General features: G+C 48.0%; 1 protein-coding gene across 2 annotated transcripts in view; it reads right to left on the bottom strand.

The window, feature by feature from the left end:
- Positions 1–3,148: 3,148 nt before the first annotated feature.
- Positions 3,149–27,362, bottom strand: part of ATRN (attractin) — a 160,395-nt gene continuing 136,181 nt past the window's right edge. For both annotated transcript variants that reach the window (XM_083756248.1, XM_083756249.1), the window contains exons 27-29: positions 21,904–22,011; positions 11,854–11,968; positions 3,149–10,066 (exon numbers count right to left, since the gene is read on the bottom strand). In XM_083756248.1, the coding sequence (XP_083612374.1) occupies positions 9,942–10,066; positions 11,854–11,968; positions 21,904–22,011 (348 nt within the window). In that variant the 3' untranslated portion in view covers positions 3,149–9,941. The remainder of the gene's footprint in view (positions 10,067–11,853; positions 11,969–21,903; positions 22,012–27,362) is intronic.

Raw genomic sequence — 27,362 nt, 5'->3', positions numbered from 1 at the left:
GGGCGCAGCCTGACTCCCTCCTTTGGCAATCTTTACAATCTTTACAAAACTTTAGTTTATGGTTGCCATCAATTTTGATTTTAATTCATTTTTATAATGTTTTATAGTGTTGTTAGCCGCCCTGAGCCCGGCTTCGGCTGGGGAGGGCGGGATATAAATAAAATTTATTATTACTATTATTATTATTTGGTCACACCAGGCATGGAGCTTCTGGAGCACCTCAGCAGGCACATAACTATGAATCATAGAGTTGGAAGGGAACCCAAAGGTCATCTAGTCCAACCCCCTGCAATGCAGGAATCTCAGCCAAAGCATCCCTGACAGATGGCCAGCCAACCTCTGCTTAAAAACCTCCAAGGAAGGAGAGTCGACCACTTCTTGTGGGAGACTGTTTCACTGTTGAACACCTCTTACTGTCACAAAGTTCTTTCTTTCTTTCTTTCTTTCTTTCTTTCTTTCTTTCTTTCTTTCTTTATGAGAAGCAAAGAGGCTAGTAAGCCTGATCTTTATTAAACTGTTGCAACAGGGTCCCCCACTCACCCCATGCACGAGAGGAGGAATTCAGAACATTGGTGTGCAAGCTCTTATATAGACTTTTGAAATTGCCCACCCTGTAGCCCAAGACCACTCCCCTGAAGCATCATACGTACATCACTGAAGGAGGCAGTCTGTAGCACAAATCCTGTCTGCCAGGATACCTGATAATGGTCACTGATTGCATTACCTGGGCAGCCTGGCCATTCTTTTGTGATGGTTAATACTTTAGTTCCTGAGTCTGGGTCACAGGCTCGCCCTATTTGTACACAAATATGCCCTTAAGACAGGATTTGCAATCAAAAACATGATGACCCGTCCCCCACAAACATTCTTTCTGTTGTTCAGTTGGAATCTCCTTCCTTGTAACTTGAAGCCATTGGTTTAGATACTACCCTCCAGAGTAGGAGAAAACCAGCTTGCTCCACTTTCAGTGTGAGATACTTGAAGGTGGCTTTCATATCTCCTCTGAGTCTCCTCTTTTCCATAGCAAACATACCCAGCTCCTTCGACCGTTCCTCATAAGGCTTGGTTTCCAGACCCTTGGTCATCTTGGATGCCCTTCTCTGCACACCTTCCAGCTTGTCAACATCCTTCATAAATTGTGGTGCCCAGAACTGGACACAGGACACAAGGCAGAAGACCACTGGAAGGTGAGAGGTCGGGGATGGCACTGGATTTTGGTGGCATAAAGGGCATCACTGAAATTCAAGATGCCAAAGTCTTCTGCTGGTGGAGATACAAAGCTATTATTGTGGTTAGAAGCTATCGATAGCCCCCCAGAGCAGCACACAGGGGAAGGAGAGGGAATATATTTTTTTTTTCATCTGGCAAGAAGTGGTTGTGCTGATGGACCAATAATAATTGTGTGACACTGAATTCCTCCCATGCTTAAATTCGGATGGATTATTCTTATTGCTAATGCGAGCTGGCTTTCCTTTTCTCTTTGTTACACTTGACACACATATAGAATATTTAAAGCTATTTGGGCAACTCTAATCAGTTTCCTCTCCAAGATGAGAAATTAACAGAGGATTTGATCTCCCCCGAAAGCCCCATCTCAAATAAGCTAAGGAATATTTTCGGAGGGTTATGGAGGGAGATACTCTCACCGGCTCCAGAGTAACCCAGCTGGCTCCAAAGCCTGTTTGCAGACTCTGAGCGCAAGAAAGGCGAGCTCTTCGAAGGCTGGATTACCTGGCTGGGCTGGAGGAACAGCCAGGGTCACTCACTGAGCTAATGGAGGGGGGGGGGAATGAAACAAAGGGGAAGAGCTTCTGTGTTACTCTGTGCTACGAAGTCTTGATGCAGGTTTTAAAACCCACTAACTCCTTATACTGCAAGGTGAAAACAGCGCTTTCTAATAATTGCTCGGATCTCGGCAGACGGAAATACAGGGTGAAAGAAATGCACTAGCATAATAATAATAATAATAATAATAATAATAATAATAATAATAATAAATTTTATTTATACCCCGCCCTCCCCAGCCAAGACTGGGCTCAGGGTGGCTAACACCAAAAATAAAAACGATTGAAATACAGCTTAAAAAACAAGATTAAAATACAACATTAAAACATTAAAATGCAGCCTCATTTCAGTGGAAACTCAATCAAAACCTTTTGGGGGGATAAAAACGTCAAGTCTTCACCAAGGCCAACTATCCAGACTGGTGCTACATGGGCCAGAAAAAAGCCAGGGAAGTCCCCAAATAGGATTTCCATCACAGAAGGAAAAAGGAAAGAGGAGGAGGGGATCAAGTTGATTCCAAGGCAAAGGCCAGGTGGAACAACTCTGTCTTGCAGGCCCTGCGGAAAGAAATCAGATCCTGCAAGGCCCTGGTCTCATGAGACAAAGCGTTCCACCAAGTCGGGGCCAGTGCTGAAAAGGCCCTGCCTCTGGTTGAGGCTAATCTGACTTCCTTAGGGCCCGGGACCTCTGAGGTGTTGCTATTTATGGACCTTAAGGTCCTCCGTGGGGAATATCAGGAGAGGCAGACCTGTAGGTATGAGGGTCCCAGGCCGTGAAGGGCTTTAAAGGTCAAACTAGCACCTTAAATCTGACCCTGTACTCCACCAGGAGCCAGTGCAGAACATAAGGGCCTTGCTGGATCACACCAATGACCCATCTAGTCCAGCACCCTATTTTCAGACGTCTGTGGGGAAACCCACAAACAGGATTCGAGCACAAGAGACGTCTCTCGTCTCCTGTGGTTTCCAGCAGCTGGTATTCAAAAGCATGTTTGCCTCCAACTGTGGAGGCAGAGTAGACATCCTGGCTAGTAACCATCAATAGTCCTCTCCTCCTCAATGAATTTGTCTAATCCTCTTTTTAAGCCATCCAAGTTTGTGGCCATCACTGCCTCATGTGGCAGGGAGTTCCATAGTACCCCAGCCCAGCAGCTTGTGATGCATGTTTAGGTCAGGCAGACCTGGATTCAAATGCCTGCTTCCATGAAACACGCCATGAGTGACACACACAGCCTAGACTACCCTGCAGGGCTGCTGCAACTATGAAATGGGGAGAAGACCCAGCAATTTTGCCCCACACTCCTGGGAGGGAAAGGTGGGGTGTGAATGTGAGAAATACACAGTAACCAAAAATGAGGCAGCCATTCTTAACCAGATCGTCTTCTTTTTATTCCAGAAGGGAAAAAAGTTTTTGTTCATTATTTACTTTTATTTACATACATATACTTCACATTGGTGTTTTAAAATGCACGTATTCATCACCTTGTTCCTGCTTTTAAATTAGCTGTTATTTTGTTTTGTTTTTTACAATACAAAAAAATACCAAAAAACCAGCAGCCCTAAAATGCGTATTTTTATACCATCCCCACCCCAGCAATGAAATACTTTACAATACTTACTCGTTATTTACATATGAATGCAATAAAGGCTAAATTATACATATGAACAAAACTAAGCTCAGGTCCAAATACAGAAGAATAGTGTTTTTCCCCCCACACCAGAAAAAGAAAGAACTGTAGGGGGAGGAGAAAAGAAAGAAATTCCTAAGAGAAAATTAGTTCAAGAACTCTACAGAAAAGACCTCTTTGTGCACAAATTTCAGAGTAATAGAAATGCAAGGGCTTTTTTCTTTTGCTGTGTCAAGGGCCGACATTATTTGACACACCATGACAAATTTCACTTAATTTCCCCCATCCCGGTTTAAGTGCTGGAGCAGATTCCTGATGTGAAGAGACCAGCCTCAAAAGTGTCAAAAGCATTCTGAATCTGGAAGACTCAAAAAAAAAAAAAAAAAAAAAAAAAGAGCAGCCTTTTTTTCTGGGAAAACAAAGAAAGTTTGTTGGAAGAGTTTTGCAGAGAGGCGGGAGAGTCGAGAGGTTGGTTTTGGGTGTGTGGGGGGGAACGTGAAGCAGCACAGCTAACCACATCCTGAATTTTAAAATTTGAAGCTGCTAGGAAAAGGTAGAGACTGGTGCCGCGGTTTATGAGAAGAACAGAAAGACAAAGCGCCGTCGGCCTCTTGGCCGAAGACGTTACCTACAGAGCAGCTGCACAAAGCAGGAAGCAACCTGCAATTATAAGACACAACCCAGCAAAAGTTATTTCAAGTAGCAGCTGAAAGGGAAGAGGAAGCCGCCAAGACAACTGACCTGACTCCCAACTTCTTCAATAGGTGTTAGAAGCGGGGGGGGGGGGAGTGAAAGAGAAACTCGCAAGCGGTGGTTTTGGCAATTAAATAAACCACGTTGGTGGTGCCCATTGGGCTTAGATGGCTGTAGGTGGAACTGGTCTGCGAAAAGGCAGTCTCTTTCTCTCTCTGGCTATGTTGCTGCTGCCATTGTGCCCTGCTTTTGCCAGCTTCCCAGATGCATTTGGTCGTCCCCCTTGGGGGGAAACCAGGCTCCTGGACTGGGTGGCTCCTCAAGTCTGATCTCAAAGAGCTCTGTTCATAAGGCCTTGCCTGGATGAGGCCTGGAGGGACTTGTCTTCTCAAGGAACAGCAGGCAAGGTCAATGTGGTGCTGGGGGTACAATCCCCACAATTCCTGCCCATTGGCCATGCTAGCCTGAGATGATGGGAGTTGCAATCTCACCTCTGGGGAGCACCACATTTGGCGACTGCTGTCCCAGGGGATATTTCAATACCCACAGCGTCTTTCAGGACCTCATGTACAGCCAAGTTTTTCACTCAACTGCTGCACCGCAACAAGTCGTTTCTGCTCCTGTTCCACGTTGGGGAAGCCTGCCTTGCGGGGCAAGCAGTTATTTCCCATGCGGCTACGCTGGACAGACTTGTTTGGGTCTCCATCCTTCCCAGCCCTGAACTACAAAAGCTCTTCCCTCCCAAATTTTGGGTTTCCCATTAGGAAAGCTGAGCTGGGTCACACACAGGCTTGAGTCCCCGGGCACTTGGGAGGGAGACGAGGGAGTCACTGGTTTGAAAAACCAGCACAACTGGGTACTTTTTACCAGGTCGCCTCGGAGCAGCTGTCAAATGATACCGGACAAGGTCCACGTGCTTCTAGCAAGACGCGGCGCTGCAACATGCTGGCTGTGGACCTGGGGCTCCAATCCTCACCCAGAGATCTGCGCATAATACAAGGGTTCCCCAATACCAGGGGCTTATTTTTGCTGTGTGTGTGAATATGATATCACCCTAAGAGTAACAAGGAGTCGCTGCTACTAGGATGGTTTGCAGCGGGCTTTGGTTTACAGCTATTACGAGTGAGGAAATCAATTCTGTGCGGGTGCCCTCTTAATGTTTACCGAGGGCAGCCATCGCCATGCTGGGTCCTGCCAGATATTTTGTACTACATCTGGCTGGCAGCAGGTCAGGCAAGCTGGACCTATGACAATGGGAAAGAGTCCAGAAATTTGGGGAGGGGGTTTGAGATTGGAGGTCAGCCAGTTAGGGTCTGAGCTGCTGCTCCTTTCTGAAACACATTCTCAACAACCCTGTAAGGTAGCACTGAAATGCAGGTTGGGGGGGTATATATATGTCTAAGACCACTTATTGAGTTCCTGGAAAGGGTTGGATTCCTGGTTCACAGCTCAGCTTCTTTGCTCCAACGCTACACTCATAGCCAAGATCTCAGACTTCATTTTATAGATATACAGATACTGTTTATATATAAAGCCCACTTCCGACAGTAATTCTAAAAGCGCACTGGAAACCAAGTGAATATATTCTCACACATCGGCGGTCTCCGTGGGGGAATTTATTTCCTCCTTAATACAGTGTGCATGGTAACTAGAAGGCAGCAGATACCTGTCAAGGGGTGTTTTCACAGCCTGTCATTCTTCAAGCGTTTGCAATTCGCCACAGTTAGGTTACATTATTCATGGATAAGATCCAGGAGGGGAGGGAAGAGAATCTCAGGCACCAGGCAGTCAAGAGACAACCGAGGCTTTGGCATCTGTGACACAGAACATTTGTGGCCTGACAGCTCCGAAGGACACGAAAGACGCATCGCCAGAGATACTTGTCTGCCTTTGTGTACAAATCACAGGTCCAAAAGGAACACCTTAGAAGTTTCTTGGATGGCAGCAGGCTCCCAGGTGCTCACCAGAGGGGATGAATGACCGAGGAACTGTTTGAGAACAGAAACAATTATATATATAGCCCAGGTATTAAAGAGTGCCCCCCTACAGAGATCTCAATTCCAGCTGCCTCCAGAACTTCAAAAGCTGCAGAATTCAGATTCTGAAATAATGGCTTGAAAGGCGAATCTCTGTAAAGATCCCTAACTCCTCCGCTTCCCAGGGGAAACAACCCTCCATTGAAAAGCAGAATATAGCTGGCACAAAACACCAGAATCAGCTGGGGGAGCTGCACAAGGCCTGTTCATTTCAAGGTGCTCCCGCACAACTTCCATCGATTTCAGGTTGGTCTGTCGGTGCAGGTGGGTAGTCCATGGAAAATGGGGGTCGCGAAGGCCTTCTCTGACACAAGAGGTTATTCCTTAAATCAACTTGTATGCCGTTTATGGGCTCTGCAGAACTAAGACCCGAAGTTCTTCAAACAGATCTCCTCCCCGAAACATGCACACCCTTTTTTTCTTTTTTTGGCAAATAATTTTACTTTCGTATTTGGGGAGTATTGTAGTCCACAGTGGTTGGATTAACTCTGCAAGCTTTCCGTGATTTTCGGGGTGCAGTTCTTTTTGGAGATTGGGACTCCCAGTTCTGCTTGAGTGATGGTGGTGGGAGAGAACTTTGTTAGCGCCACTCCCCTAACTCCTCAGTGTCTCAACGGAAGCGACACTGGTAGTATAATACTGGAGCAAACTGAATGGGAACAGCTCCTCCACTCCCAGATCTTCAGATCTGTGATCCTAACTGGAAGGTCCAGGAGACGGGTGCTTAGCAGGAAGTGGGCGAGGGATCTTGGTTCATCCCGGACTCTTGTCAATCCCTTTGCCATGGCAGATTCAGGCTCTTTTCTACTGCACACAAAATCCACACAGCCTCCCCCAAGCTGGCACGCTCCTTAACGCCGCAAAAATGGACTTCGAGAGGTAATTTGCTGCCTTCCACTTCTCCCTAAGGACAAGTCAATTCAAGAGCAGCTTCAACAAAGCAAATTGAGGAGGGGCGGGGAGAGAGATGCTATTTTAATTGTACGTTTGTTCCAGTTCTGTAGGGTTCAAGAAGTACAGGTTCATTAATATGCACAACGACAGGCAGTCCAGAACAAGAAAGCTTTGGTCGCTCACCGTTCATTCATTGCGAGATGCAAATGAGCGGCTAATTCCAGTCGCGCAATGCACATGCATGCACCTCCAAGGAGTCTAGATCGTTGCCTCTCTCATCTCCACTCCCTTCCCGTCCCCATGAGTCCACTCAAAATACAGGTGTAATACATTACTGCATTCAAGAGAGGAAAAGGAGGTAGAGGGCAGAAGGGATGGAGTTACTCCAGGTGTAACTACAGGAGCTGCAACATGCGACACTGCTAAAAAAATATCGCATTTATGTTTCAAGCTACTGTCCTCCACCTGGATGCTGGGAGCACAAGCCCCAGATCTGTGCAGGGAAAGAACTTGCCAGAAAAATGGTATTGGGGGCAGCAGCCGCACTTAAGGACCAAACATAGCCGCCTCCTCCTAGGCTACAGCAGCCTTGATCCAGCAGTGTGTTGTGCCCAGATGAGAGGGTGGCACAGGGGTTTCTCCAGTCAGTGTGGCAGCAGGGGCAGCTCCCGGCTGCTGGAGTGAAAGCAATGCTACAGTGACGGGAGCCTTTGCTGCTGCTTTCTGCATGCATATAGGCAACGGGAATGCTCTCCATCGGCGGCAAAAGTGCAATTGCATCGCGACTCTTGCTATGGCTAATGGACTGGCTCCCATGACCCCCTTGCGTGGGCTGGGATGGCGTGCACCGCCAAGCAGCCGCCAGCGGTTCCATTGTAAGTGGGACATAGTTTGGGCAAAATGGGATGGTGCGCTGACTTTCCCCGCCCTGTTTCGGAAGCCTGGTTGCTCCCTTCTGAACACACATGCGAGTGATTTTCAGAGGGAACACAATAGGTGTTAAGAGCAAGTGAAAACCTGAGTTATAGCAACTTCAAACACATCCCGACTCTGCAACGCCCGCTCAATTTGGAGAGAGTGCCAAAGCCAACACTTCTGGCTTCTCAAGGCTCCTGCTTCTCTGGCCAAGCTAACAAAACCCCAGGTTTCTGCTGGTTTCTGCCTGGAACGTACAACGGGCAACCCGGTTAACTGCCCAGGATTTATCAAGGCCAGAGCAATGTAAGTGGCTCTCAATCTGCAATGGCAGTCCAGCCCCTGGTCCAACTGAGAGGCAGTGGCCACCAAGAAGCTGCACCTCGACTTCTTGAGAAGGCACTCAAAGGGTGCCACCAAGTGCCACGCTCAGGTCTCCTAGCCTCTCCTTGGGGCACCTTACGTCAACCTGGCACCCTCCAGATCAGTGGTTCTCAACCTTGGGTCCCCAGATGTTTTTGGCCTACAACTCCCATGATCCCTAGCTCACAGGACCAGTCGTCAGGGATGATGGGAGTTGCAGGCCAAAAGCATCTGTGGACCCAAGGTTGAGAAAGGCTGCTCCAGATGCTTACTACAACTCCCATCAGCCCCAGCCAGCACAGCGTGATGGGAGTTGTAGTCCCAAACATCTGGAGGCCGCCAGGTTGGCTAAGGGATGCTTCAGAGTTAATTCAGACCCTACCCTTGCACCAAGCAGGAGTACACTTGCCCGGGGTGGCAGGATTATTGATAGGTATTGGGGAGGAGTGAGCAATGCAAGCCGTTCAAACAGAAGGGACCACTCTACAGAGCACATCCACTGTAATGCAGAAAGTGCTTTTCCCCACGTTCGTTCTCAAGTGAGGTAAAATAAAAAGGGGCGTGGGAAAGGGGTGGCCCCCAAAAGAGGGAACATCTGCCTTGAATGGAAGCAGATGCACGATGTGAAATGACAATAAATAGGAAGCATTCCAGCCCCCCAGCCCGGCCCCCCGACAACCACCACGGCTCCATCAGCCTGAAACAGGTTAGCATCCTTATGCTCTGCACCCGTTAACTGGGCACAGTGCGGAAAAGGCCACAGATTGCCCAGGGTAACTGAGGAATGTAGTTACGCAACAGACCAGCTATGCTATTTCCCCTTTGCTTCCTTGGTTCTATTTAAAACCTTGGGAACACTTGCACACAGATCTGCCACATAGATCCACGTGAAAAACATTAATCTTCCCAGAAAAGGGAGATGTGGTTTTTTCCTGGCAATGTGCTGCAGTGCGTAGCACCCAGCCATACTCAACAGCATCCCTCGATTTAATACAGTCAGGTGGATGAAAAGAAAGCGGCAAACATAACCCCAGCCCCAATGAAGGTATTGTATTTGGAACAGAGCTCTAAATAAGAGAGAAATAAATAGAATTTTTTACAACACTGGGTTCCTGGAGGAAATTGAGTTAGCTTCTCCTTAAATCCTGGGGGTTTAACTGCCGAGGGCAGAAAATTATCTGTAAGTGCTGCAGCTTTTCTTGTACAACCAGGGAAGGGGTGTGGGGAAGAAAATCAAATACCACAAAGCGCTTTCCACATACAAAAAGCTGAGTGTTCTTTGTCTTCCCGTGGCTTTTCCCTACTGCCAATCTTCAGTGGTAGAGGCGGACGGATAATGGACTCGCAACCAACGGCCTTTAGCTGGATAGGGGAGGGAGATGCAAAAACATGGGAGCCAGGCGGGCACGACGGGATTGGCAAATCTAAGACGGAGTGGATGTCAAAACAAGGCCAACTAAGACACTGCCAACAGGAAGGGCTGGATGCTCCCCAGAAACATTGCGCCCGGTGCTTCGAGGTGTCCTTTGCGACACAAACCTTGCAGGAAAAAAACCACCTCTGTCCTCCTCCTCCCAGGTAATCCCTTGTGTTTAAAACCCTAAAGAGGCAGTTCAGATGTCCATGCATCAAATACAGGTCCCGGGCTGGGCTGGAGGCTGCTGTTTGCGACTTCGTACCGCTCCCGACTTCTCTTTGTAGGCAATAGGCATTTGTTGTGAAATGTCCACCAACGCACTAGCTACTGCAAGACCTGGAAGGAGAAGGGGGAGAGCAGGGAGTGACAGGCAAAACGGAGAACAGGGGAGCCCAGCCAGCATCACCACACCCATCCAACTTAGACTGGCCAGAGACCCAGGGAGGTTTCTGCCTCTTGGTGCTCTGTGCACCCTGGCCAGATTCCTTGCACCCACCTCTGACGCAACTGGTCTCCACACTCAGTGGAAGGTGGACCAACCCTTGGCCAGGATTCAGAAGATGGGGTGGAAGATGGTAACGCGAGCTTCCAGAGAGAACCCAAAGCTTACAGACACCTCTTAAGGCAGGGTGACTCTGCCCTTGTGAAGTTAATTAATTAATTAATTAATTAATAATTTATTATTTATACCCCACCCATCTGGCAGAGTTTCCCCAGCAACTCTGAGCAGCTCCCAATCGAGTGTTAAAAACAATACAGCATTAAATATTAAAAACTTCCCTAAACAGGGCTGCCTTCAAATGTCTTTTAAAAATAGGATAGCTGCTTATTTCCTTGACATCTGGTGGGAGGGCGTTCCACAGGGTGGGCGCCACTACCGAGAAGGCCCTCTTTCTGGTTCCCTGTAACCTCACTTCTGGCAATGAGGGAACCGCCAGAAGGCCCTCGGAGTTGGACCTCAGTGTCTGGGCTGGACGATGGGGGTGGAGACGCTCCTTCCGGTATACTGAACCAAGGCCATTTAGGGCTTTAAAGGTCAGCACCAACACTTTGAATTGTGCTCGGAAATGTACTGGGAGCCAATGCAGATCTCTCAGGACTGGTGTTATATGGTCCTGGCAGCCGCTCCCAGTCACCAATCTAGCTGCCACATTCTGGATTAGTTGCAGTTTCCGGGTCACCTTCAAAGGTAGCCCCACATACAGCACATTGCAGTAGTCCAAGCGGGAGATAACTAGAGCATGCACCACTCCGGCGAGGCAGTCCGCAGGCAGTTAAGACTTCCCTTGCATGCCTAGACAGGCTTTGGTGAAGAGACCAGACTAAATTGCGTTTCCAACGGTTTCTGCGTATGCTGTTGAGGGAAGTGAGGGGCAGGTGGGGCTCGTCAACCTGGGAAGATAGCCCATCTAGGAGAAGGAAAACTCTTATCCTAAACCTCCCATTTCCTTGCAGGATATTTTTGGGAGAAGAAAAGGCTAACGGGTAAAGCCTACACAAATCCAGAGTGGATCCCCTAAGATGGTTGGATGGTGCCTCCTTTCCACAACTCCTGCAGCCAAGTTGGCGCAAAATACATTGCACTGCTTTCCTTTGGACCAAGGCTGAGAGGAGAGTATTGTGGTCTGGGCAGCCCAAAACCTCCACAAACACTGCCCAGGCTTGCGCCCTAGGGAGGTCTCTTTGGTTACTTCTAATGATGCGGTTTGGCTTCTACGGAAGTGAACTCCATTGTCTTTCGAGACAGACGGGTGCCCACAACAAGCACTCTCAACAAGACAGGAAGCAGGAAATGAGTGCCTCTATACCGACAGCAGCACTTGCTTCCATGCGCCAGGCTGTACAACATGTCAATTATATGCCTTTAGCAGATGCAGTTATACCAGCCGTACATGGGCATGCAAATCGGCACAAGCAGCCGTCCACGTGGAGGTGCTCTGAAAGGAATGAGTTGCATTTAAAGTGGCCCCAAGGAAAGAAAAGCGAAAAAGGGCCGGGTGGTCTTAGACATCGAATGACTGTAGGACGGGGTTACTGGGCGACAGTGTTACTGGACGACAACTTCCAGCATACTGCAAAACAACAGAAGGGCACTATACTGTGGAAGGAAGGTGGTTGCTTACCTGATTGCCCTGGTGGGGGGATACCTCCCAGGCCTCGTGGCAACCTCACAAACACCGAAAGAACAGCAGCTTTGTTGCCAAAACAGGGCTCCAGCGCTATGGGTTTGGGGACAGTCTGCGGGGGAGAAAAGAGAGCATAATTTACTTCATACCAGTTTCACCTGATTTTGCCAGCTTAGGGGCTGACCTCTCATCTTCAACCAAACCGCAATCCAATCTGCAGCCACAAACCCCATGATGCGATATACCTGGACAGAACCAACGCAAGGGGCCATAAGAAGCGCTCACAGAATGGAACAGAGGCAGCATCCCCCTTTTTTATTTTTAAAGTCAAGGGAAAGCAATCAGCAGCTGTGTTTTCTTGCATCTGATTTATTTATCTTTGCTCAGCTTTCTTTAAGCGATCTCTCCGTGGTTAAATACAGGTTTGTGTGCACACATTCCAAGAATCAATTCAGCCAATACTTTTTAGCAGGCACAGCAGAAGCCAAGGTTCATCCGTGCCTTTGCATAACCGGGGAGGAGGGCGACGGCAGGGTGCAGAAGGAAGAGGAATACCGAAAAAGAGCATCGGAATTACAGGCTCTGGGAGTTGGAGCAGAACGAACGCTTGGAGGGTGGCAAGTTCCCCATCCTCAGGTACAAAGCAACTCCTGGGAGCACAGGAGGCTGCCTCAAACAGAGTCAGACCATTGGGTCTGCCTAGCTCAGTATTACCTACACTGGCTGGCAGCAGCTCCCCAGGGTTTCCCAAAAATCACAGACACAGGTGGCATTCCTGAGTACGAAATTCATTTTTCTCTCTCCAGCTCATGCTGCAAACCTCTAGCACTCTGCAATGTCACGCTGGTTTCTTCTGTGCAGCTCCTGAAACATGTCTAACATGCACTTAGCAGGGCTCCAAGACCCTGTGGTCGAAAAGGTAAGAAAATAAACTGGAAAGTGTTTCCATCTATATTTCACTTTGATAGATCAGCAGCTCATTTTAATGGGGCATGTAATTAAATCGAAAAGGTACTAAGGAGCTGTATTTCAACATCTATTAAAAGTAGCAGAGTGTTCTCAATGGCAAAGTAGCTGGGAACAAGGCACGGAAACTTGGGTCTTTGTGAGAGCAAACTATTAGAGAAGCAATTACAAAAGGAAAGGAAAGGAAAACACTGTTCTGCTTAGCGGCTGGTACGTTTTGTTGCTTATAAAGTTTCAGCTTCAAGCAAATTCTTTTTATGATGTCCTAAACAGAGCAATTATTGCCTTTTTCGTTAGGTGAGGCATTATAATGCAGTACTTCTGAGCCAAACAGAAACTAAAGATGTTAAAAGAAAGGGAGAAGGAACCAAAGTCACCATTAAGTTAACAAATGCCTAACAAGGCAGTGACAGAGAGAGAAACCAAAATTAGTGCCTTTACGCATCTCTAGTATTAAACGGATAACAAACACACTGATGGATTAGTCCCTGCAAAGCATTTCGCTGTCTACCACAGGGAGGCTGATATTTACAGCAGCCTGTGCCCTGGAATCTCCACTCCCTATAGAGTTGCTAAAGTTCAAAATAATTCTTTTCTTACAAAAGCAGTGGAGAACAAACTTGCACCATATATTCTGCCGGAACTCAATTACTAGAACTAATGGGCATGCAGTGCCAGGCAACTCCAAGTAATACATTGCCCATGGTGGCATCCAGCATGGAGAGAGAAATAGAAAGAAAGAAGAGGAAAGAGAAAGAGGAGACAAGTATATATAAATAGTGTAGAAGTGGAAAGATGGGGAACTGGAATCCGGCAAGCAGACTGGATCTTTGCCTCCTCTACGGGCCAACTTTAACAGGTGGGCAGGCCCCCTAGCTGCCAATCACCCAACCAAGTAGCCAGTTTTCCTTTGAAATCAAACCAAGCAGTCAAAGGCCCACCAGCTGATTGGCAGAGCCTGCTAACTCCACTTTCAGTAGAGCACCACATGTTTATGGTTACCTGCCCTGCCTGTAGGTGGGCATGGCTTGGCTGAAAGGGTGTCCCAGACCAAATGGGAAGCAGAGTAGGCATTCCACACCACGGTTTAGATTAGTGTGCTTCCACCTTGGTTCTTCCAATGATGACGGACTACAACTCCCATCATCCCCAGCCAACTTAGCCGATGGTCATGGACGATGGAAGTTGTAGTCCAACAGCATCTGAGGAGCTAAGGCTGAAGGACACCGGTTTCAGGAAAAGGAGAGAAAGCCAATGGTCCAGCTGTTCAAGCAAGCAACTTACAGGATGTGCAGGTCCGTGATCTTCATTAACATTTTAATTGATATTAAGCCAGGACAGAGTTACGATAGCATGTTAATTTTTTTAGGCTACTTTGGTTTAGGTGCATTCCTTGTAATAGAGAATGAAGATGAAAATACTTAAGGACAAGCCTTCCCTACTAAAAGAACATGCAACCCCCACCATACCCCTAATCCCCAGGTAATGTATGAACCCCTGTTTCTGCAAAGGAAATGAGAAATGCACCACATTCACTCAGAGGGCTTGGGACCTGTTTGCAGGTTTCCCATAGGCATCTGGTTGGCCACTGTGGGAACAGGATGCCAGACTAGGTGGGCCGTTGGCCTGATCCACCAATCTCTCCCTGCATCTCATCAGGTGAGTCACAACTGAAGGGGAACTCCATGGAGTTCATCTTCCCTTGCCCAACCTGCAGATGCCTACTCTTCTCAACGGAATGGCTAACGCCGCAGAGGTGAAGAAGGCTTCCCGCTTCCGCGTCCAAGAGGCTGTTAGTGTGGTCCAAGAGCCTTTGCTTTGACTCCCTCTCCCAGGAACAGGAAGCCTTGCTAGATAGCCCAGCTCCCACAGTGACAGAACAGGTTTCTTGGATCTCTGCCCAGACCGATCTTCCTACTAAATATGGTGGCCTGTCTGACACCCCCCCGCCCCCGCCCCCTTCTTCGGGGTGTCATTTCGCAAGATGCCGTGGAAGTGTGCTGAGATACCTCGGGGGGGACTTTCCGTTCTGCCCCATTACTTTTCTTCACATAAATTCACCAAGTCGCAAGGTCTAGGGATTGATAAACACATTCTTTATAAAAATAGCCACCAACAACAAAAAACAGAACGTACTCGTTCTGAGAGCGATAATCAGTCCTAATTAAGTATTGCGAAGCACCAGATGAATCAGTGAATTGGGTTATCCTTTTTCAAATCCAATTAATAGTGATAGGCAGGGCCAAACACTTAAAAAAATAAAAATGCAGAATGGCCACTGAACATGAACCTCCACACACTTCTTCTCCAACCATGTCCATTAAATCCCCCCATGCAGTGGTAGTATGTATGTATGTATGTATGTATGTATGTATGTATGTATTTAATACCCGGCCCATCTGGCTGGGTTTCCCCAGCCACTCTGGGTGGTTTCCAACAAAATATTAAAATACAATACAGTGGTGCCCCGCAAGACGAATGCCTCGCAAAACGAAAAACGCCCAAGACAAAAGGGTTTTTCGGTTTTTGAGTCGCTTCGCTAGACGAATTTCCCTATGGGCTTGCTTCGCAAGACGAAACGTCTTGCGAGTTCTTGCGAGTTTTTTTCCTTTTTCTTAAAGCCACTAAGCCGCTAAGCCGTTAATAGCCGCTAAGCCGTTAATAGCCGCTAAGCCGTTAATAGCCGCTAAGCCGCTAATAGCCGTGCTTCGCAAGACGAAAAAACCGCAAGACGAAGAGACTCGCGGAACGGATTAATTTCGTCTTGCGAGGCACCACTGTAGTCCGTCAAACATTAAAAGCTTCCCTAAACAGGGATGCCTTCAGATGTTTTCTAAAAGTCTGGTAGTTGTTTGTCTCTTTGACATCTACTGGGAGGGCGTTCCACAGGGCGGGTGCCACTACCGAGAAGGCCCTCTGTCTTGTTCCCTGTAACTTGGCTTCTTGCAGAGAGGGAACTGCCAGAAGGCCCTCGCCGCTGGACCTCAGTGTCCGGGCTGAACCATGGGGGTAGAGACTCTCCTTCACAGCCCTGCCCCACTTGTGAGCGTAGAAAATGCATGAGCTGAAATCCCGGCCCCACCCTTTGAAACCCTACGAGTAGAATCACCCAGAGGTCATCACAGCCACCGCTCTGCTGCACCTACCAGGAAAAGTTGGTCCCAGGTTTGCAAAAACTGTCTAACTCCATGCCTTGCTAAGCTAGCTAGAAATAATTCATTAAACAACAAAGGTTTGTTTCCTCCTGCCGCTCCTGTATCTAAGGAGCCTTTTTAGAATAAAGTGAAATTTTAGCAGAGCTAATCCGTTTTGCACACCTCAGCTGCCCGCATAATCTCCAACTCTTTGTGATGGGCAACAGCGTCCCCCTGCCAGGTGTTCAAAGGGCAGCGTGTTCCATTCCATGAATTAAAAAGCAAGGTGATGTCAGCAGAGGCACCAAGTGGAACACAGAAGCCAAGAACAGTTTGCCTCCTTTTGCTCTGATGTCCCTGCACATTAGAATCTGCTCAACACCTGCCCACCGACACGGCTGGCATCGAGTGAACTGGTAGCCTTAGAGGCATGTTTTTAAAACGCTGCAGAGGAAGGGGTGCTTTTGTTTATTAAAGGGGAGGACTCGTAAGTTCAGAAGGCTACTCTTCCCGCAGTCTGAAGTGCTTCGTCAGAGGTGAGCCCCAGACACATCCAAATTTGAGCCTGGGCTCATACTGCCTTGAAGCAGGATCCAGTCACCGCCATCCCTTCTGTCTACCAGCTAGATCTCCCCCCCCCCCTCGAAATTTGCAACTTAGCAGCAAGGTTTCCAGTCCCCTCTGTTTCCCCCTCCCTTCCTCAGGATGTAGGAACCCTGGAGAAGTAGATTTGCCAGAGCTTCCATTACTAGGGATGCGACCATTGCAGCATGCTAGGCACTGGAAAGATGGAGAGAAGGAGGGAGAGGAAGGGAAGAAGAGGAGGAGAAACTGTAGAGAGACACCCTGCTGCCACAAGTTTGGGGAAGGCGACGGAGTCCAGGGGATCTCCAGAGATGGGGAGATTGCATCATCAACTCATCTTTTGAAAACCCTTGCAAAATCCTCAAGACAGCACTCCCCTCCTCCCGAAGCATTCATAAAGGAAGATTACAAAAAGCATAAATCAAGGCGAATCTAATTCACCCAACACAATTCATAATGCTGCCCCAAACCAAACACTGAAAACTCGGAGGTGGTGTGATTCTGCGAACGACACACTGCACATGATGTATGTGCAAAAAACACAGGAATCTGAATGTTAGCCGTTTAGGGAGAAAAACCACAATCCCCAGATAGTCAGTGCCTTTATTAAGGCTGAACTGACCAATGGATATTACACTCCCAGCCTCCCTCTTCGGGGGGCAACAACACAAGCACTGCTGTATCTTCCTTTATGGGGTGGGGGGTTGAGAAGAACTGCTTGAGGGAAAGTAGAATTTTTAATAGAATGAAGACAAAAGGGGTAAAGGTTTAATAAGCCAAAAACCATCCCTCTGGTATGGTATGTTCTCTTGTGATTGTTTGGGGTTTTTTAACAGTCACGTCTAGTTTTGGTCCATCGAGATCAACACAGGAGAAGGAGCAAAAGTGAGAGAAGGAACATTAGCCGCTGAGGCTGCGCCCAGCAAAATTAATGAGAAGAGGAGGAGAGCTGATGAAGGCAGAGACCAGCTGAAAGAAAGGACCTGAACTGGCTGGTGGGCAGGGACAGAAAGCCAGTTCAGGACAGAGAAGAGGCGGGATTCAGTGGAGTGGGGGGAGAGTTTGGCAGGGACCCACAACGGTGTGTTCATAGGGGGAAACCAAGGTCTTCTGACTCCGCTTGGATTACTTGGCGTGATCTGCTACCCACATGCCCTGAGGCCATGGACCTCATTGGCTTTGCTAAAAGTGCATGGTGCTCAGATACAGACATTGGGAGGGTCTTGTTTTGCAGCAGTGGGTCATACTGCCAGGTGACCTCCTGGTTATACCCAGCTCCAAGATTACATGAGGACCTATGCGCTACTAGATAGATTGCGCCGGAAATATGGTTTTATTTCTTTAGTACAGAATGTTAAATTGCCAAGCAGCTTACAAGCTTTGCTAATCTTAGATCATTCACACCTACCGATTATAAAAGCTACTTCAAAGCAATATTCTTCTCGGAATAAGTGGATGAAGAAAGCTCAGCTCTAAATCTGATTTGGAGCAACTCTGCCAAAAAGAGAGAGCTGTATTTCACAGGTATCTAATGACAAAACAAGCCGATAAGCCTTAGAGGGTCAACCTGCCACACTGGCCCTTGTGAAGAAAAAGGGGTACCAGATGCAAAACCAAAATGGCTGCCCACCAGCTAGCTGGAATATAAAAGAGGGGGGGTAGCTGGGAAGGGGGGAAACCTCTCCTTTAGGCTGCTAGTCACGCGTTGACTTAGAAAGACGTCATTCCTACTGGGTAAATCGCTCTCTCTTTTCCTTCTTATGCACTGCAGGAAATATACTAATTGAGACTACTGTTCCAAAATGAGTCCAGCTGCAAGACGTTCGCCTAGGATGCAATTAGCTTAATCTGACCTGCCAGTTGGCCAGGCACAAAAGGAAAGTGAGAGACCCTTGCTGACTAAAATGACCCATTTCCTACCATTTGGTGGGCCGCTAGTAAGTTAAGCAGTCGAGGGCCAATTCGCACGTGGCGTTCGCCTGCACAGCCACCATCTCCATGCAGAAAAAGCTCTGGGGTGCTCCGAACTCCAGTTCCCCACAGGATCCAGCTCTGCCAGAACAACTGGGTGGCAAGGAAGCAAGGAACAGTGTGGGGTGGGAGGCCTACTGAGAAGAACTGGCAACACTGGGGAGGAACCAAGCTCCTTTCCCCCCAATCTGTTACTCCAGAGGCAGGGGGGATGCTGCCCCAAATATCTGAGGGCCACAATTCCCACCAGCTGCAGCAATAGGCCACAGAGCTGCTAAAGGTGGGGAGTGGATGTCTCCCTTGGCCACTTGCCCAGAAGGGATGCATCCCAGAGATTCTTCCCTTTGACCTGAAGGGGGCGGAGCAGCTCCTCTTCCTTGACTGCTGTTCTTGCAATGCAGCAAATAAGGCTCTGGTCTCCCCTGTGCCTCACAGTGCCCATTGGGGCACACCTTTGCACATTGGCATAAAAGGACCGTGTAAAAATGAGCCAGGAACCTGCTTGTGGAAGCTGCTCCTCTCCTTGCAATTCCCAAGAGCGTGAAATTGGGGTAGGATACAAATCTGCCTAATTTTCGAACAAAGCGGTGCCCTTGACCATTTGTACAATATTCACATAATGCAGTCCTACACACAGATAGCTGGGAATTTAAACCGTTGTGCGGGCACAGCCCAAGAGTTTCTGGCACCTGAGCCAGACAACCCAAATGGCCAGTCCTTCTCCCCACCTCCCTGGAATAGGATCAGGGTCCCGACCAAACCACATTGGCAATTTGCACCTGACCTACACCATCCAGGGATTATACTCAGAGGTGTGACATGAGCACTTGTACACCTGGGTGTCTTCTGCTTACAAAATAAGCAGAGCAAGGAAAAGGAAGCGGGAGGGGGCAGCTTGCAGAGAGACAAATTAGGTCCATCCCCGCGCCCCCTGCAGTCATGCCACTTCAGTTCAAGTCACAGATTCCACACTCTCACATATGCATACACAAAAGTGAAGAGGGTTTCGATAGCTTGTACATCCATGAACTCCCTAACCCTGCTCCGCATTCAGAACAAGGGCTGTCTCTTCCCATATTGATGGCGAACATATGCCAAGTTCTCACGGCTCCCCGGCTCGGGGAGAAAAGGGCGCAGACGAAAAAGTGGCAGCTTGTCAAATCGTCTCCCAGGAGGAGCAAGGCGGCAGAAGCAGGAGGGGTGAGAGGAAGCAAAGAGGGAGGGTGGAGGACGGCTGCGGGAGCAGATCCCTGGCCCAACGAGCTGCAGGAGAACCTGGAGAGCCACTGCCAGAGACTATTCCCAGCCCTACCGGGAGCTGCCAGGAACTGAACCTGGAGTGCCTGCATCGATACGTGGTCCAGGCCTGGTTTGAGGGCCAGAGCACAATGGCGCCTTTGCCTGGCAGTCCATTGCAGGTGGGGCTTGCCTGACACCCACCTTACCTTCTATGGGTGCTTCCTTCCTCCCTGTGCCAGGCACTGGCAGCAGTGGTTTGGCTTCACCACAGTGCCTTGCGGGGGACCACAGCTGATGCCCCTCCCTCTGTGCTGTGTGCTGGTTGTGGGCAGAGCTGACTGAGGCAATTTGGTGCCACGCAGGGCCAAAGCCAAATGATGCTCCTTCCCTTTCAACATTGCAATGTGTCACTATATCGCGATGTTTAGCTGGTGATGCATCAGGATGTTTAAAAGCTGGTATCACCCAGCCCTAGAAGACAGAGCATTCGCTCTACCAACTGAGTCAAAGCCCTTCCTTAACTGGCTGCACCTCAGAAAGCCCACTCTCCTTGCCTCTGCTACGATGCCCCCCTACAAATCAGGCAGGGCAGTCACTGGTTCACAACCCAAGGGGCAGTGGATACTATGCCACAGCAGAGACACTGGAACTGGGAACAAGACTATGTTAGAATTCCTGCTCCATGATTGCAGTCGTGGGATTGTTGTCTATCACATGATGGTGTATGTTTTGACTCCACAGAGTGGGAAGTGACGGAGACAGGATGTTTGTGTTACTGTGTTCCGTGAAGTGGGACTATTGTCCTTTGTTTTGCTGAGGCCTGTCACATGCATGGTGCGCAAATTCTGTGGATCCCTAAGTGTGCCAATGTCTGTTGGCATCGGTCGCTGTAATGTTCAGGCAGAAGAAAGCTTTTGAAGCTCCCAAACAAAAGACCAGGAGGGAGAGAACATGCCAGTTGGGCATGTGTCTCTGCCAGAGTCCTACTCGAGTGTAGGCCGAATTCCTGACAGACCATGCTTCCCCTCAAGGGGGGGGGGGGGAGTGTCAGTTGGAACAACCAGCTCACCACCACTCATTCCTAAGGTTGTATTTCTCCTTTCTCCACCTATCCCTTTGCCTTTCTAGTGAGGTGGGGAGTGGCCCCCCAGCAGCTCGGACTGGTTGCAGCACTGTGAACCCATCCATGAAAGGTATGTGCATGAGCAGAATTATGTTCCAAATCATAGAATTGTAGAGTCGGAAGGGACCTCTCGGGTCATCTAGTCCAACCCTCTGCAATGCAGGAATCTTTTGCCCGACGTGGGACTCAAACCCATGACCCTGAGATTAAGAGTCTTATGCTCTACCAGGTGAGCTATACTAAGTGCATACAGGTGATCTTGGTGTCGGTCCCACTCACATTCATTTCACTTCACTCTTAATTATCCCACCTTTTTTCTCTCTATTATTTACTTTTACTTTGTATTCTTCCCGCATGGATCACGTCTGCAACCCGAGTGTCCACTGTACACACATTTCCTCCTCCCCCTTGTTGCAGAGGCAGCAATGTTGTAACATGCAACAGATTCCTTGGTTTCTGGCCAGTTATCCAAGTTATTTCCCCAACTCTCAGCCACAGGGCAGCATGCTGGGCCTAGAAGCAGTTTGTCTGGCAGTGGCACTCCCTCTGCCCACTGCACCTGTTGCCAGGCTGGCTTTCCAGATCACCTGCTGCCGAGTGTAGCCCCCCCCCCCATTGTACCCGAAAGACTTTCTTAATACTTAGCCAATTAGCCTCCCCCCATCCTTTGAAAGACCGTGCAAAGAAGGCTTTTTCAGCAGCACCTACAGCTATTTCCAACCAACTGTTCTGGCATATTAAACTGTATCCTTCTTGATTACAAGGCATAAAAAATCTTTTTAAAAAGAGCTGCAACTTTTATTTAAACCAACGTAACCTGAAAGATGCAAACGAGCAGCCTGGAGAAAGAAAATTAGATCAAAAACAAGGCCTGCTGGGTTTCGAATGTTTACGGCTTCTTTGTGGCTAGACTTCTAATATTGCCTTCCTCTCCTCTCCTCCGCCTCCCTCTCGCAAAAGCCGGTCAAGCAGCACAGCATCTGTGAATATTAACTACGGGAACCGTGCTCCTACAGGGTGGTCCCTCACCTTTACGCTGCCTCCAACGAGGTCGGGTGGCTCCTCGTCCGTTTCTAAGGCAACGTTGATGGATGCAAAAGGGCGACTGGCCATCTGCTGCATCTCTCGGAGCAGTTGCTGTTGAATAAATGGAGAGATGTTAATACGGCAGCCCGACATATTCAAGGGTCACGGGCGTTCATGGGATTTTCACACAGTTGCAAGGAAACAAGAGAGGCGGCTGGCACTCTGTGCCCAGAAAGAGAATAATTCAAGACTAGCAGCCAAAGAAAGTTCAAGCAATACTGAGATATATAGATATATTTATTTATATATATATATATATATATGCAGGTTTTGGTGTCCTCGGGTGTCTTCCCGTGTAAAAGTTGGGGTGTCTAGGCGACGTTTTGACGAGGTCTCACTCGTCATCTTCAGGCTGGTGCTTTAGCCCTCCCCACAAAAACTGACACCAGATCCAGAGGCACACAGAACGCCAACACCAATCAACCACACCAGACCCAAACCCAGACCCTCTCCACAGATGAATTACTGACACCATCCAGTAGCCAATCCATGGTGGCACCTCCGGATGCTGCACCCCCCTGCAATCCCTACACAGATCTGGCTGACACAAGCCACAAAACCACAGCTCGCCCCTATACACGAAGCCAAGCCAAAGCACAACTAAGTGCAATACAGCCATCTTCTCAGGAAAACTCTTCACAAAGTTCAAGAGGTCAAGACACAAAGACTTTAGCAACTAATCCACACCTAATGACCCACCTAAGTGGTACTCAGGATATCACTCAAGAAATCACTCAAGGTATCTCTCAAGTAATTAAGGAACAAAAGAAGAAAAGGCACACTAGCCTGGGAACTTCCTCTCTGCCCAGAACATTGGAGGCTAGACACCACACCCCCTCTACAGTATTTATAGGAACTCAAACATTGAGATCCCGCTCTGTTCCAGTAACAAGAAGCCGAAAGCACCAGCCTGAAGATGACGAGTGAGACCTCGTCGAAACGTCGCCTAGACACCCCAACTTTTACACGGGAAGACACCCGAGGACACCAAAACCTGCATATATATATGCAGGTTTTGGTGTCCTCGGGTGTCTTCCCGTGTAAAAGTTGGGGTGTCTAGGCGACGTTTCGACGAGGTCTCACTCGTCATCTTCAGGCTGATGACGAGTGAGACCTCGTCGAAACGTCGCCTAGACACCCCAACTTTTACACGGGAAGACACCCGAGGACACCAAAACCTGCATTCCTGTACCCGTGAAAATCTACGAAAGCATATATATATATATATATATATATATATATATATATATATATATATTAACAGGATGTGGCAAAACATGGGGTGCAGACATGGGGTGCAGGATCAGACCTGCTGCCACCATGACTCTGGTCCTGAGTTAGGGCAGGTAGACTCATGGGAGTGGTAGTGAATTCAAAACAAGTTCACAGCATGGTCCATTTGTGTTATACATTTACAACCTGAGCTGGGCAGGCTGCTCAAGAGGCATCGCCTATTAGGACCGATGCACAAGGCACAGTGAGATAAGCATCCCTTTGTTGCCTTCATTCGAAGATTCGTCTGGATGCTAACAGCCACATACCTGGCAATGCCCAGAAATCAGAAGAAACCAAAGTATCAGTTCAGTTTTGAAACCAGGGGTTAGAATAAGGGAAGTTTTGGAAGGTCCGTTCTTCTGCCATCTTGATTCAAAATGGAATCTGATTACAGTGGTACCTTGGGTTAAGTACTTAATTCATTCCGGAGATCCATTCTTAACCTGAAGCACCACTTTAGCTAATGGGGCCTCCTGCTGCCGCCTGCCACCGGAGCACGATTTCTGTTCTCATCCTGAAGCAAAGTTCCTAACCCGAGGTACTATTTCTGGGTTAGCAGAGTCTGTAACCTGAAGCGTATGTAACCTGAGGTTTATGTAACCCAAGGTATCACTGTACATCCAAGCAGATGAAAACCTGTTCCTTTCCAAAATATATACTAGATGCGAGGGCTGAGTTGGAGGTGATGGATAGTTCAGCAAGGGTTGCAAACCTCTGCTGCGACCAGGGCTCTCACCACACACCTTCCTGCCATATTGAGACTCACAGTCGTGTGAACAGGAAACAAAGTGGTCCTTTCACAAAGAAAAAACTCAATGTTTCATTGAGAGAAAACAGGCTTGGTTAAGTGACTTACAACTCAGAAAGGAGATGAGGGCTGAGTCAACCTTGAATCCCTTGATTGTATAGAAAGAAGTTCTCTCTAGGCAACTCACAAGTAACAATACACCCAGAAAAACTAAATGAGCAAATATATGTACTAAAGCATCACAAATTTGTCCAATGTAAGGTAGGTCTCATAACTCTTCTGCTTTGGGATGACGGTAGAGAAGGTGTTCATTGCATGCTTGTTTCCACAGCAACTTCACTGATCCATCACACACACCCTCCAAAAAAACCCTATTATGAGCATGTAAGAAACTAGCTGGCGTAAGGAAATCTGCAGAGCCAGATAGCCAAGCGCCTTTCCCCATCACATGGCTGGTTTCTGCTTTGTTCTTGTTCAGTTCAGCATTTTCAAATTGTTTTCCAACCTGTTCCCTACTTCTCTGGCCTGCTTCCACCTATATTCTCCACCCGGCTCCATGAGTTTTGTGGTTTTAATTTTAATTGCACGGTTTTATAATTAAACGGTTGCATTTTGTGAATTTGGGGGATGCTTTAGAAATAATTTAAAAAGCAGGCCACAAAATTTAAATGTTAAGTTGCACGAATGTTTTACCCTGTCATTGAGTGGGAGGTTAACGTATCTCCACTTCCCCCGCCAGCTGCAGGGCTGATACTGCACACCGACAAATTATAATGAAACAACAGCAGAACAGAGCGAAACCCACAGCATCAGCCATGTAAGGTCAGCAGGTCTCCCAAATCCATCAGATTCATGTACGCCACAGTACGGAGGACTATATGTCTGCTTGAGATTAACAGCAGCTGTAAATAACTCAAGGGCCTCCCAACTCCTCCAAGGTCCAGAAAAAGAATTGAACCAAAAGAGCAAAGGATATAGAAATTATGCTGAGTGGATTGATCTACAGTCTGTATTGCTTAGGGGCGTCTATTTTCCCAACTTCCCACCAGTTGCTGGGGTATTTGAGGGTTTTGTCTGGGGGGGAGGGGTTGCCGTTATTGTTGTTTTTGTGTCTTTACTGTGAGTTGTGTGGAAATTGTTCAGTTTGGTTGCTTTTGATGTTTTATTTACTGTTTAGAACTACTTTTGTAGTGTGGGGGGTGTTAGGGGACAGTAGCTCCTCTGGTGGGGGATATGTCATGCTCCTTCTGGGGTAGCTTGTCCACCCTGAATCCCTACCCTGCACTCAGCTCTCACCTGTGGCTCCTAGACGCTGTGACAGCAGCCACACCCTGGGAATGGGTCCAATGGTCAAGAAAGTGGTTTCTGCACAACACGCTGCAGAGGGAGGTGAAGAGCAGATGGGTTTTGTCAACTCTAACCCTAAACTTGCACTGCCTTGGAGGTCATCTTTGGGAGAAGCGAAGGCTAAGGAGTAGACCCTACACAAATCTGGAGTCCCTTAGTCAGTTGTACGCAACTCCTGCAGCCAAGCTGGTGCCAAGCGTATTGCTCTGTTTTCTTTCAAACCACATCATAGAATCATAGAGTTGGAAGAGACCACAAGGGCCATCGAGTCCAACCCCCTGCCAAGCAGGAAACACCATCAGAGCACTCCTGACATATAGTTGTCAAGCCTCTGCTTAAAGACCTCCAAAGAAGGAGACTCCACCACACTCCTTGGCAGCAAATTCCACTGTCAAACAGCTCTTACTGTCAGGAAGTTCTTCCTAATGTTTAGGTGGAATCTTCTTTCTTGTAGTTTGGAACCATTGCTCCGTGTCCGCTTCTCTGGAGCAGCAGAAAACAACCTTTCTCCCTCCTCTATGTGACATCCTTTTATATATTTGAACATGGCTATTATATCAGTGAGGCCAGAGTGGGGTCTTGCCATCTGGGCAGCTCAGGACCTCCATCCACACTGCCCAGTCCTGTGCCCCATGGAGGACACTTCAGTGTTGCTAATGCAGTGGTTTGACTTCACCTCCGGTGGTGCACTCCATTGTCTCTTGAGACAGACAGATACCAACAATGTAGTTTTTTCATGTAGAATTGTGAGAGCCTGCCATCATGTGCAATTGCCCTGGGTGAAACAAGACTGGTACGGGTGGTTCAGTACTTCCCCTACTGCTAGTTCAGTGAGGTCAGACTCAAGAGGTATTTGCGAAGCCTGGGCAGGGCTTGTGCTATTGGGTAACCATGCCGAATTAGCTAGCTGTATTGAAAAGAGGTCAGGCTCTCAGCTGGAAACGCCCAGCTGCAAAAGGCCACAGAGCTCTTCCCACTATTTTAAGCATCATTTTGAAATCTCCCTTCATTACTTGGGCCCATGGTGCGGATGAACTATGTAAAATTACTGAAATGAAAAGTGTCCTAAAAATACACTGAAAGACAGCCATTATATATACAGTGGAACCTCAGTTTTTGAACGTAATCCGTTCCGGAAGGCTGTTCAACTTCAGAAATGTTTGAAACTCAAGAATCAAAGGACGGTTGGCAAAACCCATTGAGAACGTGGAGAAACGCACCTTGGAAAGCCGTTCGAGATCCTAGGTGCGTTCAAAAACGGAAGCAAATACTTCTGGGTTTTCGGTGTTCGGATTCCAAATTGTTCGTCAACAGAGATGTTCGAGAACCGAGGTTCCACTGTACTTTGCTTCCAGAAAAGGCTTGGAGGATGAAGGGAGTTTTGGAGGTGGAGAACAGTCTCTGAGAACCCCTCTCTTTAAGCCCCTTGCTACACTTAGCATTTTATAAGAACAGGGGGGTCTTATCAAAGTCAAGCTTACAGGACTAGGAACTAGCCCAGAACAGCAACTGGAAAGCTCCAAGGCTTCAGGCAGAGGTCTTTCCTAGCCTGAAATCCTTCCCAGAAGCAGAATCCAGAGTGTATCAGTGGTTCCCCATTTTTTTCCCCATGGACCACTTGGAAATTGCTGAGGGTCTTGGTGGACCACTTAATATTCCCTGCCGCCGCCTGTTTGTAGCAATTGTGAATCCTGGATGCTGAATTATTTTGACAGTACAGTCATACCTTGGTTCTCGAACAGAATGCGTTTCAGGAGTCCATTCGACTTCCAGAACTGTTCGAAAACCAAGACGTGGCTTCCGATTGGCCACAGGAGCGCCCTGCAGCCAATCGGAAGCTGCGGAAACCACACTGGACCTTCAGCTTCCGAAAATTGTTCGAAAACAGGAACACTCACTCTCGGTTTTTTATTATCTGGGAGTCAAAATGTACAAGTTCCAGGGCATTCGACAACCAAGGTATGACTGTATCTTTTTGCTTCTTTTAATTCTTATATTGTATGTTATTGTATTACAATCTGAACTTAACAGG

This window comes from Podarcis gaigeae, assembly GCF_964106915.1.
Source record: "Podarcis gaigeae genome assembly, chromosome: 9".
NCBI classification, from domain to species: Eukaryota; Metazoa; Chordata; class Lepidosauria; order Squamata; family Lacertidae; genus Podarcis; species Podarcis gaigeae.
This window is presented reverse-complemented; position numbering and strand designations above follow the sequence as displayed.